This window comes from Tympanuchus pallidicinctus, unplaced genomic scaffold (genome assembly GCF_026119805.1).
Source record: "Tympanuchus pallidicinctus isolate F22 unplaced genomic scaffold, pur_lepc_1.0 scaffold3, whole genome shotgun sequence".
Taxonomy (NCBI): Eukaryota; Metazoa; Chordata; class Aves; order Galliformes; family Phasianidae; genus Tympanuchus; species Tympanuchus pallidicinctus.
This window is the reverse complement of record NW_026294747.1, coordinates 36,847,715-36,863,495: the sequence shown is the minus strand read 5'-3', so window position 1 is coordinate 36,863,495 and position 15,781 is coordinate 36,847,715. Positions and strand designations below refer to the sequence as shown.

Genomic DNA, 15,781 nt, shown 5'->3' with positions numbered 1-15,781 from the left:
CTGCATCTGTTCAGATAATGGAGCTACACTTACAAGTACTTTTGGGATTAAAAAAAAAGTTTGTTCTGTTGGCAGTATTACCAACATTAAGGGCCTCGGTGATTTTGGCTGTTTTCTACACATGGGGTTATTGGCTGACAGTTGGTGCTTCTGGCTGTTCTTAGGGCTGATGCAAAGGTGGATGTATAAGCTGGACAGCTGCTTTTAGGGGCCTGGTTAAGTCCCACAGGCCAACTTAGAGCCTCTGGAAAGCAAATCATGGCTAAAAGTGATGCAACAGCTGAACTAAGCTAAACAGCAGTTAAAGATTTCAACACACGAACCTTTAAAGTGCCTGCTGCCAGTTTTCATTGGCCAGTAGCTTAAATAAAGGGCTTATCTAAATGCCTTTGACTAAATTAGAAAGAATAAAGAAATAGCAAGGAGGAGCCATGGGGCCGTTCTGCAGCCAAAATAAGCCAATGGGGAAATAAGGTTAAGAGCAGGAGTGTTGCAGAAAGAAAAGCTCACTTTGCAGACTTGATCTAAGCAAGCAGTTACCAAAAAAAGTGTGCTGGAGCTTTCTGGAAACTTCTAATTATGGGGTGTGGTAGCTTGAGAGAGTAGAGCAAGTGTACAGAGTTGGTTAACATTAAAAACTCTTTTCTGTGTGTGTGCACGTATGGAGAATGGGGGAATGGCAGCTTGCTGCCCACTGCTGCTACTCTAAGTGGAGCCTTAGCTAAAAACAGTTTTTTTGTTTTTTAAAGGGTTCCTTACCAGATGACTGCACTGTAATTACATGGTTTTCAAGTTGAAGTGTGTTAGAGCCTTAACAACACCAACTGACAAGAGCCAGCAGCTTCTAGCAGGGGCCTTTAGACTGTATGACAGCAGGTAAATATGGAGCAAGGCTCTGTTCTGATACAGCCTGTCACCTTAATGAGAATCTGTGCCCTGGTTGCAGGAAGGCTGCTTTGGCTGCTCTAACAATCACTACCATGGGGCAAGAAACAAAGAGATGCCACTTTTTTTGTGTTCTTCAGTTCTGCTTTTTTTTTTTTTTTTTGTGAAACTTAACACTCACTACAAAGTGTGTATGGACACAATTCTAAAACCTTTTTCTAGCCCCTAAAACAATTATGTTTGGGTTTCTTTTAAATGCACGTTTGTCTTAGCAGCATGTTCTTGACAACTCTTGTTGCTTCCCTTTGCAAAGTATGTTGGTTATACTTGCTTCTGTGCTCTTTCCAGGCAAGAAAGGAATTTTATCTTTCTTTGCTCTTTCAATTATCTGTAATATTACATGGTTACAAAAGTCTCCTACCATGCTGTATGGCTACTTGGTTGATAAATGCTGATGGCTCTCCAGCCGTGCAGAGTTGAAAGAATGAAGACTGTAAGCTTGGGGAGTGCTTTTGTTTAGTTTTGTCCCTTGTTAGTGTTAGAACACTGTTAAACTGAATTCATGCTGGGACAGTAAAAAAGCAAACAAAAAATACTAACTAGGACTTCAGCTGCTGTTTACCGTGGCCACGCATCTAACAACAATTGTCTGGTGATGCTGAAGTATCACATACAGTTGTAAGATGGTAACTCCTTGCTTTCACAGCATCTTGCCTTACAAAAACAGAACACCTGCGATGAAACATACCTTAGGCTAGCAGTTTTCAATGGTGATAAGAGTTGCTTCACATTTCCTTTCCTTTGTGCCACAGTGGTAAGTCCCTGGCATCTGCCATTCTATGAAGCTTTCTCAACTGAAAGATCGCCTACAAGTCATGAACAGAGTAGTAGTTGGGTTCCTCTTCCCTTCCCTAAAACTTTTCTGTTAACATGGTACTACAAGTATTTATTTAATTTCATCATCTTTACATTTTATTTATTCAGTTTTTTTCACATTCTATTCATTGAGCAAGCATCAGTATTAGCATGCAAAGCTTCCCTGTACAGCTAAACAAGGACAAAGCAGCTGCACTTTTAAAATGATTCACATTATTTAATTTTATATACCTCTGAAGAGATCACCCAAATTAGAAATACTTAATTTAAAGTGACTACTGTACAATGGAAATCACTTATTCACAATATTTGTAGTTATATTTTGTTCTCTATTTACAAAATACTATCCTGAACATTTTCTATTAAGCTTCAATTTGAGCAAAGTAGTTTATTTATACTTAAGTAACAGCAGTTACTTAACGTAAGAGAAATGCCATTAGAAGAGTAGAGAAATGGTTTGGCACGGTGCTCAAACACCTGTCAAGTCTCTTGTTGTGTTTCTGGTTGTTCTGTGGCCGATGTATTTGACTGAGGTGACTCGATTCTGTTTTCAGGAGGTGGGGGTGGACGCAGGAATTCAGGTCGCTGAGGTGGATAGTGAGGAAAGGATCTCATGGGAAATGGATTTCTCACTGTGAAACAATGAAAGTAGTCCAGTTAATACCAATCACAGCAGCAAATCCTCACTTGCTCCTTCTACCCCATGCACCTTTCTGTTCACAATGGCCTATCCAATTAGAAGTCACAAGGTGGAACCATCTAAGATGATGTTCTTAGATCTATCATGTGCTCCACTGAGACAAATACTCTAGGAAAGGAAAGGACAAAATACCCACTTTCCTCAACTGGGATCTGGTGCCAGGCTTGTGGCATCAGCAGTTAGTGTCTGCTAATGGGCTTCTGCTGCTGCCACCACTACCTTCAGTTTGATGTGAAATTTGATCTGGTAGCCCCTGGCTGTCATACTGTAAAGGTGCTGTGGAAGATAGAGATTACTTCCTTACAGCTTAATCTGTGAACAGCAAGAGGCAGAAAGAAGCCCTTCAATCTGATACCTGCATCTTGTTCCAAAGATGGAAACTATGGAAGTGAAACAATTAACAGGTATGTCACAAATGCATGCCTTTGTATGGACATTAGCATACCTTACAACTAAAGAATGATGAAGCTCTATGATTTATGTCTGATGCAGCTTCACAGCTACTTGCATTTCTACCTGAGAAAAGGAACCTTTCAGCTGCTGAACACTGTATGCTCTTTTCCAAAGGTAATATTAGTGAAAAAACACTACCACAGTGAGCAGCTCTGAAGAAGTAAATATACACTACCCCCGTAACCAGAAAGTTAGACAAACTGAGAAGTGGTTTGTGCATATTAAAACTGAATGAACAGGCAATAAACCACTCACGTTCATTAGCCTGAAGTAAATGCTAAAGGAGTTACATACTTGGCAGTGGAGGGCGTGGAAGCCCCATGTCTCGTACTGGAAAACATTCACGTGGTCCGTAAATGCCAGCAGGGGGAGGGGGAGGAAAAGGGGGTCGTCTCATGAAGGGTCCTCGGGGATCCATAGGCATCATTGGAGGTCTGACTGGAGGGAAAGGTGGAGGAGCAAACCCTGAGCTGACTGCTTCACTTTCAGATGCCAGCAGCTGATCAGGGAGAGAGTTCTGTAACACATTAAAACAGGGAAGATAGCTTAGGGAAAAGGTCAGAGAACATCTTAAATCTCATCAGGTCCACTTTGACGTGGACTGTCACACAAGCCATAAACCAGTTCTAAGCAGCATAATCCTGAGCAAGGCTACTTTGGTGCACTGACCATCACCTTGATTATAGTCTCACTTTTCAGGTTTTAATTAATTTTCAGCACTGATTATGCTAGTAACATCTCCCAGTTAACTCACATGACAGTGAATACTGTGATAAAAATCCACATACAATTTTTATAACTTGGACTGCACAGTGCAATATGCTGAGTATTACAGACTATTTTTTTCTATATCTTTTCTGTTATATTTTAAATCAAGTTTCTGTTTAGCTACTTACGCTAAGATTAGAATGATCTTTCATCTCGTTTCCAGTTGGTTCTGTTAGCGGGCTATTTTCTGAAGATGTCTGCCCATCTGTATGCAGAAGTTAAACAAATTACTCAGTGCTGACTCCCCCCCCCCAGTTTTTTTCTTAACTCAGAAGATACAAGCAAGACAATTAAACATAGGGCTGTACCAAGCACCTACTCTGCAAGCAGACTGAAAGACAACCAAGGAACACAAAATCTGCACTTCAGCATTTTCACCAACCTGCGCACAGTTCGCACATGAGTATTTCCAGGCTGCAGCTTTTACCAAAGGTTTTTTGTATACAGATAAAGTTTTTGGTTTTTTTCCTCAGAAGTTACACATGCATTTTCCTAGAGGTTACCACAGCAGCTGCATTTCCCCTTCTCATACCTTATTCCTTTGGCAACTCCCACTTCAGCTGAAAGTCCTACTCTATAACCCCTGTTTCCCCAGGCTGGGAATTACTGCACTAAAACATAAAGAGCAACAACATCACATCATTTCAAGCAGGCTTTGCCTGTGTTAGAGAAGCTGTTACTTAACAACCTGAAACATTTTTTTAAGCCATGCAGAGCATATTCATTCCTTGACACTCAAGCTGCATAACACTTTCTGTTTTAAATCCCTGTTAAGTTGCTCTCAAACTCTGTCAAAACTTCAACCCTTCTGACAAGCGTCTTGCTCTCCAGCTATCTGCCTTAAGTTAAGCTTTTGTAGTTAGACATCTCATCTTAAGAAAAGGCACGTTAGCTTGCTAAGAATGTGTAGTCAGTTCACTTTAGAGTTGGAGCCTGGATTCCACTACTGTGAGATGTTGCTCTTCTGAGATCAGATGACGGGTGTATTTTTACAAATGCTTAAGTCTGATGAAATTATATGTCTCTAAAGAGCAACATTCACAAGCTTAATGAGCTGCTAAATGTTGGCAGCAACGTTACCTAAATGTTATCCACTGTTTCCATTAAGTAGACTACAAACTGCCAAAGAACCATGCACTCAGGAGAGACTGTTATTGCTAATCCCTCCTATGGCTCAGTACAGTCATCCTATACTGAGATTCTCCAGTTGACTGTACCATAGAAGCCAGGTAAAGTAATTCCCACCTGTCTTCTCAAAAGACTGCATACTATAAGTCCGCAGCTCTGCTGGTCCAGAAAGTCTTCCAGTATTTGGAGGATTAGGGAAAAATCTTTCTTGTCTTCGAGGAGGAAGAACTGCATCAGTATAAGGCTCACCTATCGGTGGAAAAAAGAAAATAAAAAAAATCAGAATATCACCAAACAGGTCAGTGTTTCATACAATTTTACATCAGCAAAATTCTCTGGCTATCTTATGCTCTTGTACATAGTCAAAGTGACTATTAAACAGGGTGGGAAAGCAATCTTAGATTCAGTATCAATGAAGGCCAATATACAAACGATCTATTGTTTATTTTAAATCACACTAATCTAAGAGTGACATTTCCCATTACATTTCATAGTACCTTAACACGTTTCCAACGTACTTGCACTGAATTTAGTTATTATGCAGCTACAAGGCAAGCTGCAGCAGCAAGATTCAGAGCAAGGCTGGGTAAGAACACAGTTCTGGACAGGAAAACAGGAGTACCTCTGCATTATCCTATAAGTAGCTGAGATCTAGCAAGTAGGAAATTTGCCAGATACAGTTTGTTCATCCTGAATGAACTTTGAGTTTCATGATCAAGCTCATATGCAGTTGATGAGGCTTATATACAACTATAATATCTTGCTGCAACTGACAATTGTTCTATACCCTCTTTGTTTTTTTAAATGTTCATTTTTAAAATCGTAGTATCTTTGTTTCTTTAATACAAGCAAAAAATACTTAAATATATACACCACAAGTCAGTAATTCCATTCTTTCAGTAGCTAAGCAGATTTCTGTACCTGATGGAGGCAGAATTATTCTGCGTTCTCTGTCCCAGGGAGGAGACAGAGATCCAGTATCTGATGGTGGTCTGTGGGGATCAGTTAATCTATCAGAACTCACGTCTCCTCGTTCATTGCTGCCTTCATACATGACAGTCGATCCTGGTCCTCTAGATCCTAATTGAACAAATCAGATAGCTCAAACTCATGTTTTTAAACCTTCCATCATGTCTTTCTTCATTAAGTCTGAAAACAATGGAACGTATCACGAAATGTCAGCACTTTCAAGATACAAGAGGAGCAAGGGTCCACAGGAAACTCCAGCTGTTCACTGATGATGATCTACAAGGAGCCTTTAAAGGTTTCTTTGGAAGGAAAATATCTTAGTTCAAGAGAAGTGTAATCTACACTACCTGATTTTTTTAAAAATAATTTCTAAGAGTACTTGTTAATTCAAAGAAACTGCTGCCTTCATGGTGTTATTTTCAGCACTAAAATAACTGTCACTAACAACAGCTCATCAATTTAAAAATTATCACTCAAAGTTAATATCCTTATTAAATATATCCATTCATATTATATTCAACACTATTGTCATTGTCTCTATTATAAGAAAAAAAAAAACAAAACAGAAAAGACCAGGTCAACGTATAAGTTGGAAGAGAAATTGTGACAATGAGTGACTTCAGGTTTGTAGTTTTCTTTCAGGTAAGACTTGTTCTGAAGATTAACAAAATACACAATTCTGGTATTCTCCTCTACTCCGAAATTCAACCTAGAATTCAAAGCCATTTTCTACCCTGCACAAAGTGAGATGAGCACTATAATTACACTATAATTACTGCAGTTACATCAACTACACACATCGTTTATCTATCCAAGTTATATTAGTGCTCTATTGCAAAATGAACCACAGTTATTCTTTTGCACAGTTACCTTCTTTGCTAAGACTTCACTTTGAAATCCAGTTTTCACCTTACTCACCAGTAAAGTCTGAGCTACAATTTGAAGATTTGCATGACATCTAAATTGCATTACTTACTGCTTCTATTCAAGTAGAAGTTGTCAAACCTGTAATTTTTGTTGTTTGTAGTATAGCTATGGTTGAACATTCAACCTCAGCTTTTTTTTTTTCCTCTTAGAACATGAATCAACTTTCAGATGGAACCATCTATTATTTATGGAGAATTAAAGTACATAAATAGACAATGCTAGTTTTTAAAAATCAATGTTGATTATTGAAATCCCTATAAATATTTTGACATATTTCCCATTAAGTAAGTTGCCAAAAGATCTCATAGCAGTACTAAGTTATATAGTAGCTTCTTCATGACCTGCAACAGATGCTGAATTCCATACTAGAATTCACCTACACTGTTTCCATTAAAAAAAATAAACATTAAGGAGTCATGTTTCCTTCCCTTATGACCCAAGACACCGTGCGTTTCCTTCACCTACTTCTCAACTGATACATTCTACTCCCTGTGCACAGCCTTCCTGTTCTCTTTCAGCACTAGGGATAAGATTCAAACTTCAAAACTAAAGGGAGAGAAGAATCAGTAACTTCCTACAGAATCACTTTTCATGACTCAATAAAATGTTGAGAATGTAGGTACCTCCACTTCCCTTCTCTCTCTTTAAACGAATGTATGAATGAGGTGAAAGCATCTGTATTTTTAATGCAGAAATCTGACTCATTTAATTTAACATCAGAAGTTATTTCAGCAGAACTGCATTTGTCCAGTAAGACCAAGGTTGCCTCTCTTCTCAATTTGCGTTTGTGAAGTGAATCCACTGACTAACTCAAACCAACAAAATTTTCCATTGTACTGGTGTACGTTATACAGATTTAGAAGCAAGATGAAAAACAGGAAGAGTTTGTCTGTTTATACTGAATTGGTTGTTTTAATGCATTTGTCACCAGTAAGAGGAAAAGGTGTGACAGATTTATAGCAGAGGAGAGAGAAATCCAGAACAGACAGGTTTTCAAGTTTAAGAATTGTACCTCTTCCTCCTCCTGCACCTGGAAGCATAGGTGAAAGCCTTAAAGGACCCTCCAATAAAGTTGGAGGGGAAAGAAAAGCTCTTGTTTCAGATGAAGGCCGGCCCATTGGTGAGGGTCCATATGGGGAATGCTCTGGAACAGTTAAAACAAAATACTCAAGTTCACAATACTCAGTTTAGCAAGCTGTATTAATTACTTAACTTCTCAAGTGAACTTTAAAACTAAATTCAATAAGTGAAATGAGAACTGCGTTCCAGTTACTGTATGTGTCACATTTCCATCTACTCTCATCAACGCTGCCAACACTCTTAGTTTCAGTATTACCTACAACAACTTATGACTTTTTTTTATTTTTTGACATGACTTATTTGTACACACATGTGGCCAAGATAGGTTTGAAACAATTAGATGTGTGTCAGCGCAGGAAACAGAACCAGAATTCAGAACTATTAGGGTCTATTTTACCATTCAATACTGTACCTCTGAATGGTCTAACTGGAACATCAAGAGCATAAGGATCTTTTTCTAAAAGGTCAAGTTTAAATTCTGCTTCAGTTAATCTGTAAATAAACAAAGAAAGTGCAAGAATGTTAGCAGCCTGCACTGCTTACTATCAACTTTCCTACTGTAAGTGCTCAAAAGACAGACACATTCTCTAAATAAACAAGCGATGTCACAGAACTCTGAATTTAGTAATTCCTCAAATTTCTTTATGCTACTGTATTTAAACTGGAATTCAGAAGTTCAATAGCATGTTAGATACCACAAGTGTTAGCACAGCAATGCTCTCATGAGCACTCTATGCTTCAGGTCTTTATTTTAATTGTCCTTCCAAAAGTTCCTTTCCACCACCTAAGCTTTTAGGTCAGTACTAACTTCTGAACTGCAAGTTGCAAGATCATTTGGTAATCATGACTTCTGGTTAATTCATACACATTAGAAAAACAGTGTCATTAAAACCTCAGAGTCCTAGTACTACATTCTGCTTCTTTCATGAACTAATTCAATACCTCACACAGTTCATATTTTCTTGCATGGCATTATTACAGGAATCCTCAACTGTCTTTCAGAGCTACGATGGAATACTGTGCACTTTCTACCTTATCACAATTACCACTGGTTAACACAGGTCTAGAAAACACTGAATTGCACAAATCCAAAATGTCCTCCAGTGTCACATTACATTTGTTTAGAATCAGATCAGGACTGCACTTACTTTTGTCGGTTATGAGCGTTTTCTTTTCTTATATCATTGAGTTGTCTTTCAGCTGCACGAGCTGTCAGCTTCCAAGAGGGACAAAAATCAGATGCTTAGATATTTTATTAATTAAATCCTTCATAAATGTTAAAGCTCCTAGATCTAAGACATTTTTCTATCTGAGGTGTGTAGATTGTATTTTCATTGCATACTAGTGATGCATAAAGCACATGAAACAGAGCCTCGGAGACATCACCAAATGATACTAGCAGTTCTGCTAGCTAACTTTTTGGAAACAAGGAGGCTTTCCAGCAGATTCTTAGAACTGCAGGAATGGAATTCTCAAGCTATAGCTGCTTTGAAACATCTACAGAATACATACAAGATTTAAAATCTCCAATGTTACGTAAGAAAAATGTATATTAAATTAATACAATTCAAATCTATATTACAATCATGACGTGCTATTTTAACAGGACGATCTCATACAGACCATTCTGCAAAACTGAACATTTATTAATCAGGGGATATTGTAACAATTTCTGTTTGGAAAAAAGTAAAAACAGAATTTATAGCACCATTCTTAGGAAGCTGTCAATGGAACACGCTGTTCTCACAGGACACAATGTCTTCTATTTGTAGATAAAAGGAGTGGAGTGCATCCAGGAAAAATATTAAAATGGCACTGAAGCAAGGCCAAATGCTTGTGTTATTAGCAAAATGTCACACACTTATTAAACGATAGCATGTTATTCAAGCAGAGTTAGTGCAATAGCAAATAACACTGCAGTACTTAAATTCTACTGAGCTCATAAAGCAAGTTATTCAAATCACTGAAAAGAGAGACAGCAGCTGATACAAAATTAAGAACATTTGGTGTTTTAAGCTTACCCAATTATCATGAGCTTTCTTCTCATGTGAGGTAATCTGTGGAAAAAAAAACATTATTACATCATTACTGAAGAGCATTATTCATCTAAAGAAGAAAAGTTAAGACTGAGTAAATGCTCTTATTCATAAATTTAATGTGTATAATTATGAGACAAACTTAAACCAAAGCTCCTTTTTCATAAAGTTACAGTGATCTCTGCTAAGAAACTGAGTCTACCAAAACAGATGGTGTAAGAGAGGTTAAAAGAGAACAAAACAAAAGCCAGACGAAGTATCAACACCTAACTGGAAGTGGTATTTCACTGCAGTAGCATCCATCCTACTTGGCACAGCTGCCAGGTAACACAAAGCACATACCTGATTCTGATAAGAGCGAATGGTTCGTTCTAGCTCTTCTTCCAGATCTTTTGCTCTCAGTCTGTAACAAAAACAGCATTAATGATGCCGCAATAAACTGCTGAGGAAAAATAGTTTTAAATATAAAAAGCACAACTGTGGTACTTAAGATTTCATATCTAGAAGGAAGTATTGTTATTTAGGCCTAGACTTAACAGCACTGATGTCATTTTTGTGTATCCTGCGGTCCTTAAAGTAGTACATGCAGGATGCTAAAAACACATTCCTCCCAACTCTTCAGTGGTCTGTGATATATTTCCAATTTAAAGGAAATTATCCTTTAAATCGGGGGGTTGGACTCGATGATCTCTGGAGGTCCCTTCCAACCCCTACAATTCTGTGATTCTGTGATATCCCTCTACATAATGCCCTAACAGCCAGCCTTACCAGCGCAGCAGCTGTTAACTGGCTGGAATCTTATGCCATTTCAGGCTACCAGTCAGTTCTGAGGGACAGTTACTTGCACTAAGGTTATTTCCAGACCACAAAAAGCATGAAGCCACCTTGTTGTTGTCAACCTCCTGTGCACAGCCTCTGCAGACGGGCCCCAGATAAATGGTGAGGATGCTAAAAAGTGAATTGTGTATTCCTGTAAGAATACTAAAGAATGCCTACAGTAACTTCATATTCCAAAGAAGAATTACTGTAATTAACTCTTCAGAAAGCATAGCTGATCAGTACTGTTCACTTTGAATCAACACTCTCAGAAGCACTACAGGAAGACAGGAAATGTACATTATAGATCAAAGAATTATGCTACCAGTTAGAGAAACTACAGACAGCAGTCGTAACACGAAACAGAGAAAAACAGTTAAAAAAAAATATAGAAAATATTCCTGAGTATTTTAGGAAAGAATTTCTAAACAGCAATATTATTTCACAGCTTACACATACAGAAATAGAATACTAAACTACATAATGAATATGTTCAGAACAATGGGAGAACCAAATATTACATTCATTTTAACTTCTGATTTTGATGTCTGTTCAGCTGACATTTAATTACGACTAACACTCCAATCAAAAAGCTATCAGTGGTCTTCTGTTCTCAATTATGTATGGATTACTACATACAAGCAAGCACACACACAAACAAGAAACTATCTGGAAGAAAATACATTCACTTCTTCTGGTATTCTCTATTGCCTTTTGTTTACTTTCAAACAAGTGAGTAAAATTTGTCATTACCTGTAGCTGTTTAGTTCTTCAGCAGCGTGAGTAATTTTTTCATCTACTTTAGAAAGCTTTTCTTCTTTTTGTAGGCGTTCTCTCTCTTCTACTGTCAGTTTTCTTTAAGAAAATTCACAAACTAAGGTTAATTCTGTTTTTAAGTCAACAATTCTGTAGTCAGAATATCAAGAAAAAAAATCTCAAGTTACTTGGCTAGAATGTATAGAAAATGTTTATCTAGATAAAGGATTTTACTGACAACAAACAAAGTGCAGAAACAGGATTAGATTTTATTCATATTAATTTATTCAGTTCATTAGTTTTGTTTTATGAAACATTATCACTATTCCTGAAAATATTCTGGGAGATGATTTAAACTCCCAAATACTAAAGCTCTCCTTTTGCAAAATATTTACTCTCTAGGGAGTATTTCTATTTAAAACAAACAGAAAGCGCATAACCCCCAGCCTCCCCCCCAGAAAAACAAAACCAACCACAACCAGAAAAAACCCAAGTACACAGACCTACATTATCTTTCAATGCTATTTCAGCAGCTATTTAGCAGATGTTCTGTTAGTACTAATAGCCACTTTTACTCAGCTGTTAAACTGACTTCAATCCATACTGGCCATTCTTGTCTTTGACAAGCAGCATATGTTTATTGAGCTTTGGCATGGTATGTCTAAATGGCTAATTTTTAAGTGGTTCCTTTCTATTCCCTCATCTCTTTTAAAATCAAATGTTAATGTAGTGGATTTCTGGGTTTTGCTACACTAGCAAGGATGCCAATTACACAGGTACTATATATGAACTACAGAGCAATTTATTGTTGAAAGTAACACTTAAAATGGGCCCTGCATACTGCCTAGTACAGAATCAAGGCTTGCGCTGCTTCTCTTGCTACCTTCAGAATTATGTTTTCTCCTTGAAGAAGTAATTTTTGGCTAGTAGAACTGTAAATCATTTTCAACCTAAACAAAAACACGTGAATGTCAAGCAATAAGCATTTAATATAAAAGTCAGGAGGAACCATCACCTGTGTAGTTTCATTTCATTTTCTTGATAAAGCTCAGTCATAACTTTAAGTTTCTGCTGAAGCTTTTGAACTTCACTTTCCAATCGTTCATTTTCAGATTGTAAGGAAACCTGTTCACTTTGGAGGTTTTCTATACGCTCTGTCAAATACAGAGATAATTATATAAGCAATTAGATACAGGTCACAAAATTAAAGTATTTGTAACATGTCTAGTCTGTAAAAAGCCTGTAAAAACTTTTGATACCACATTAACTTAATAAAGTATGCAATAACATGTATTAATACATTTCAGTAATGATACAAATTGAGAAACAGTATTGGCCTTTTGATGGGAAGCCAGCAATTATATTCTCTACCTGACACAAAGCGCAGCTCTGAGCAAACTAACCTTTGCAACCCCTCCCAACGGTTGAGCTTCTCTAGACAGTGCTGTTTTGTAACTCACAATGTAAATCTTCATTTACAGCTTTTATTATTGTCATTACCCCACTAAAAGAGTAAAATCTTTATCACCATATATTCTTGTAGATTATCCATACAAAGTCTTGCTAAGATACCTGAAGGGATAATTCCAACTTGAATCTCAATTATTTGTCTAACTACTTTATGATCCAGATTACAATCAGTCATGCTCTTTATTTACTATTCCTAAGCCTAAAAAGCCTTACTATTCCTAAGAGCCTCAAGTAAGTTTAAGTACTTTTGTGGGACAGAGTAAATATCCATTTGAAAAATGCATCAGCATAAGTCAGTGTAAATGACCATTAAGCACTGAAAAAATACAGTTTTACAGAGCTGTAATGTATGTGAATGATGTACCATCATTCAAATATCAAAGTGTGATGGCTATTCTGCTTGCTTTCATCAACAAAAGCAACAATTAGTTACAGAATTTTCAAATTGTAGCAGCAGTATTTTCATTTAATAAAGTTTAATTCAGCATGACCTATACAACAAAGGAAAACATACAAATACTTCTAGCTTCAATGCTCTAAAATGCAGCACTTCAGATTTTAATAAGTATTCAGCTTACACTACAACTAAACTATCAATTTTAGTAGGTAGTTTTAAAATGTTACACTAGAAGTCCGTTGTTTCACGTCCAATATTTATGTAAAGATATTTTATGTTTACTAATATCACTTAGCCCAGATACTTTAAGATTTTGTAACTTCCATACTGCAAAAGAGTACAATAAAATTTAGAAATGGTGCTTTACCAGTCAATTATAAATTACTCAACTTGGATTGCTTCACCACCAAAATCAAATATTTAAAATAGCTAAGCAATTCAAACAGGCATTTTAAACATCAAGTAGATCTATTAACTTAAACTTAATCCAGTTTTTAGTGGAAATAAGATGTCATTTAATTACCTGTTAGTTCTCCCTTAGCTTTACTTTCATCAGACAATTTTGAATACATTTGATCTCTCTCTGTTTCCATGGTCTTTAAACAAGCATTTAACTACGATCAAAATGAAAAAAATAGCTTAAATCTATTAGAAACTGTATGCAAAAATATTTAAACGACAAAATTGCACAACTTTGTGATACCACTCGATAACTATTTACAATTAACCTTAGCATTAAAAAAAACCCACCATATATTGTATTTAGATTCCCCCCCTCCCCATTCCATCTACTGATTTCTTAAAATACACATACCTTTGCAGCATAGATCAATTTCTTTATGGTTCGTTTTTGCTGATCATCTGATTGACAGAATAGAATGTATCACATATAAAGCACAGAAAGATTTGTGACAGAGCTTACTACTCTGCTACTGGCATCGGTTTATTTTTATTAAAAAATGCCACAATAGGCAAAGCATATTTTAAAACAGAAAATAGGTATTCTTCCCTCCCTGACAGACTCAGACTAAGAGTGAATGCACTCTAAGATTTACTGGGTTGCACTCTGTGCTATCTTAGGACTAGAGAAAGAGAAGCCATGCATGAATCAGAAGGAGAAAAGGCCCTTCTGCGCTGCTTTTTCAGGGGATCCACATCTTTATCCCCAGTGCTATACACTGCCTGCAACAACTAACAGCCGTGGAATGACAAGCAAGTAGAAAGTAAGCTCTAGGGACCCACAGTAATACTGCTTGGAGGAACTTTAGGAAGAAATTAAAGTAAGGTTCCCACCTATATACGTATGATAATCACTGCCTAATACTAACATAAGCTAAGTCACTCTGCAAGAGACCAGGCATTGAGTCTTTTCATTTCTCTGTAACAATTAATACACTTGTATCTATAGCCACCCATTACTCTATGGTAGCACAGGCTACCATTACTCCAGAAGTTTCTAAGCATCAAGTAACTTGTCTGACATGGATAACATTGGGTGTTATCCAGTTTGTTGGTTTGATATCCACTGAAACATTTTAAATGTCATACCTAAATGCTCTCCATTTTCTGTTTCACCCTTTAAATCAGTGTCCCAGTGGTTATCTTCAGCATCATCGTCATCTCTGACTGCTGAACTCCAGTCTTTCATCTTTAACAAGTACTGTGTCAGTGACTAAGAAAAAAACCCACACAAAACAAGAACAGTAAAATAAGTACAAATAATATAAACTTTTCCAGGTTTTCTAACTTTTGTTTAGTTCCCTTAGTAGATCAAGTGAGCTTTATGTGTAGGACTCTCCACGTCCAACATTATACTCCTTCCATTAAAGAATATATGGCATGTCATGGTATGCTCTAGGAAGACTGTTCAAGTACCCATATAAATAGGCTTTTCACAAGGCTTCTGAATACAAATAAGGCCCCAACCCCCACAATCCAAATCTCAGAAAAAATATACCTATTTATAAGAATCAAAAGTGTTTCTCCTTTTTAAGATCTGCTGGCTTCCAAGACTGTCATAATGCTCCACCTGTGCTGCTAAGCAACTTTATTTGCTTAGCGAAAAAGGAGACACTACAGGACAGCAAACAAAAAACTCAAAACAACTTAATGAGTATTAAGACAGGGATCATTTGTTCAATTCTCTTGAAACTTCATGGTTAGCATCAGTTTGAGTAATCCAATTCAAAGCTGACTTTCATAATTTACCTTGACTTGACTCTCTTTATCTTTCAATACTTCTTCTATATCTGCTTTAGAAGATTCAAACATCTTAGTTTGTTCATTTAGTTCACTAAATCGTTCACCCCATCCTTCGGCTTCTTGTAAAAGCTGAAAAGGGAAATACTAGGTTAGGGTGATCGTTTCTTAGAACCAAAAATCACAGATGAATATCAGTTGAGCACACTACATGTACTGTCTTTTCAAAAGCAGAATTTTAACCTCTCATCCACCAATATGAATTAAACAATTCTCAAGATTTGAAAATAAATTCTATGTTATTGCTCCATTGCTTTTACT

At 36.8% G+C, this 15,781-nt stretch overlaps 1 protein-coding gene across 6 annotated transcripts in view; it reads right to left on the bottom strand.

Moving 5' to 3' along the window:
• Nucleotides 1–1,830: 1,830 nt before the first annotated feature.
• The window catches only part of MIA2 (MIA SH3 domain ER export factor 2), a 28,030-nt gene continuing 14,079 nt past the window's right edge, over nt 1,831–15,781 (bottom strand). For 4 of the 6 annotated variants that reach the window (XM_052694635.1, XM_052694636.1, XM_052694640.1 and 1 more), the window contains 16 exons: nt 15,470–15,592; nt 14,810–14,933; nt 14,076–14,122; nt 13,785–13,875; nt 12,410–12,548; nt 11,392–11,493; nt 10,165–10,225; nt 9,808–9,843; nt 8,935–9,002; nt 8,199–8,278; nt 7,719–7,850; nt 5,732–5,890; nt 4,928–5,059; nt 3,811–3,887; nt 3,209–3,431; nt 1,831–2,393 (listed from right to left, as the gene is read on the bottom strand). In XM_052694635.1, the coding sequence (XP_052550595.1) occupies nt 2,242–2,393; nt 3,209–3,431; nt 3,811–3,887; nt 4,928–5,059; nt 5,732–5,890; nt 7,719–7,850; nt 8,199–8,278; nt 8,935–9,002; nt 9,808–9,843; nt 10,165–10,225; nt 11,392–11,493; nt 12,410–12,548; nt 13,785–13,875; nt 14,076–14,122; nt 14,810–14,933; nt 15,470–15,592 (1,746 nt within the window). In that variant the 3' untranslated portion in view covers nt 1,831–2,241. Of the gene's footprint in view, nt 2,394–3,208; nt 3,432–3,810; nt 3,888–3,971; nt 4,181–4,904; nt 5,060–5,731; nt 5,891–7,718; nt 7,851–8,198; nt 8,279–8,934; nt 9,003–9,807; nt 9,844–10,164; nt 10,226–11,391; nt 11,494–12,409; nt 12,549–13,784; nt 13,876–14,075; nt 14,123–14,809; nt 14,934–15,469; nt 15,593–15,781 lie in introns of those variants that run through there. The other 2 variants (XM_052694637.1, XM_052694638.1) reach the window with 2 other exon arrangements.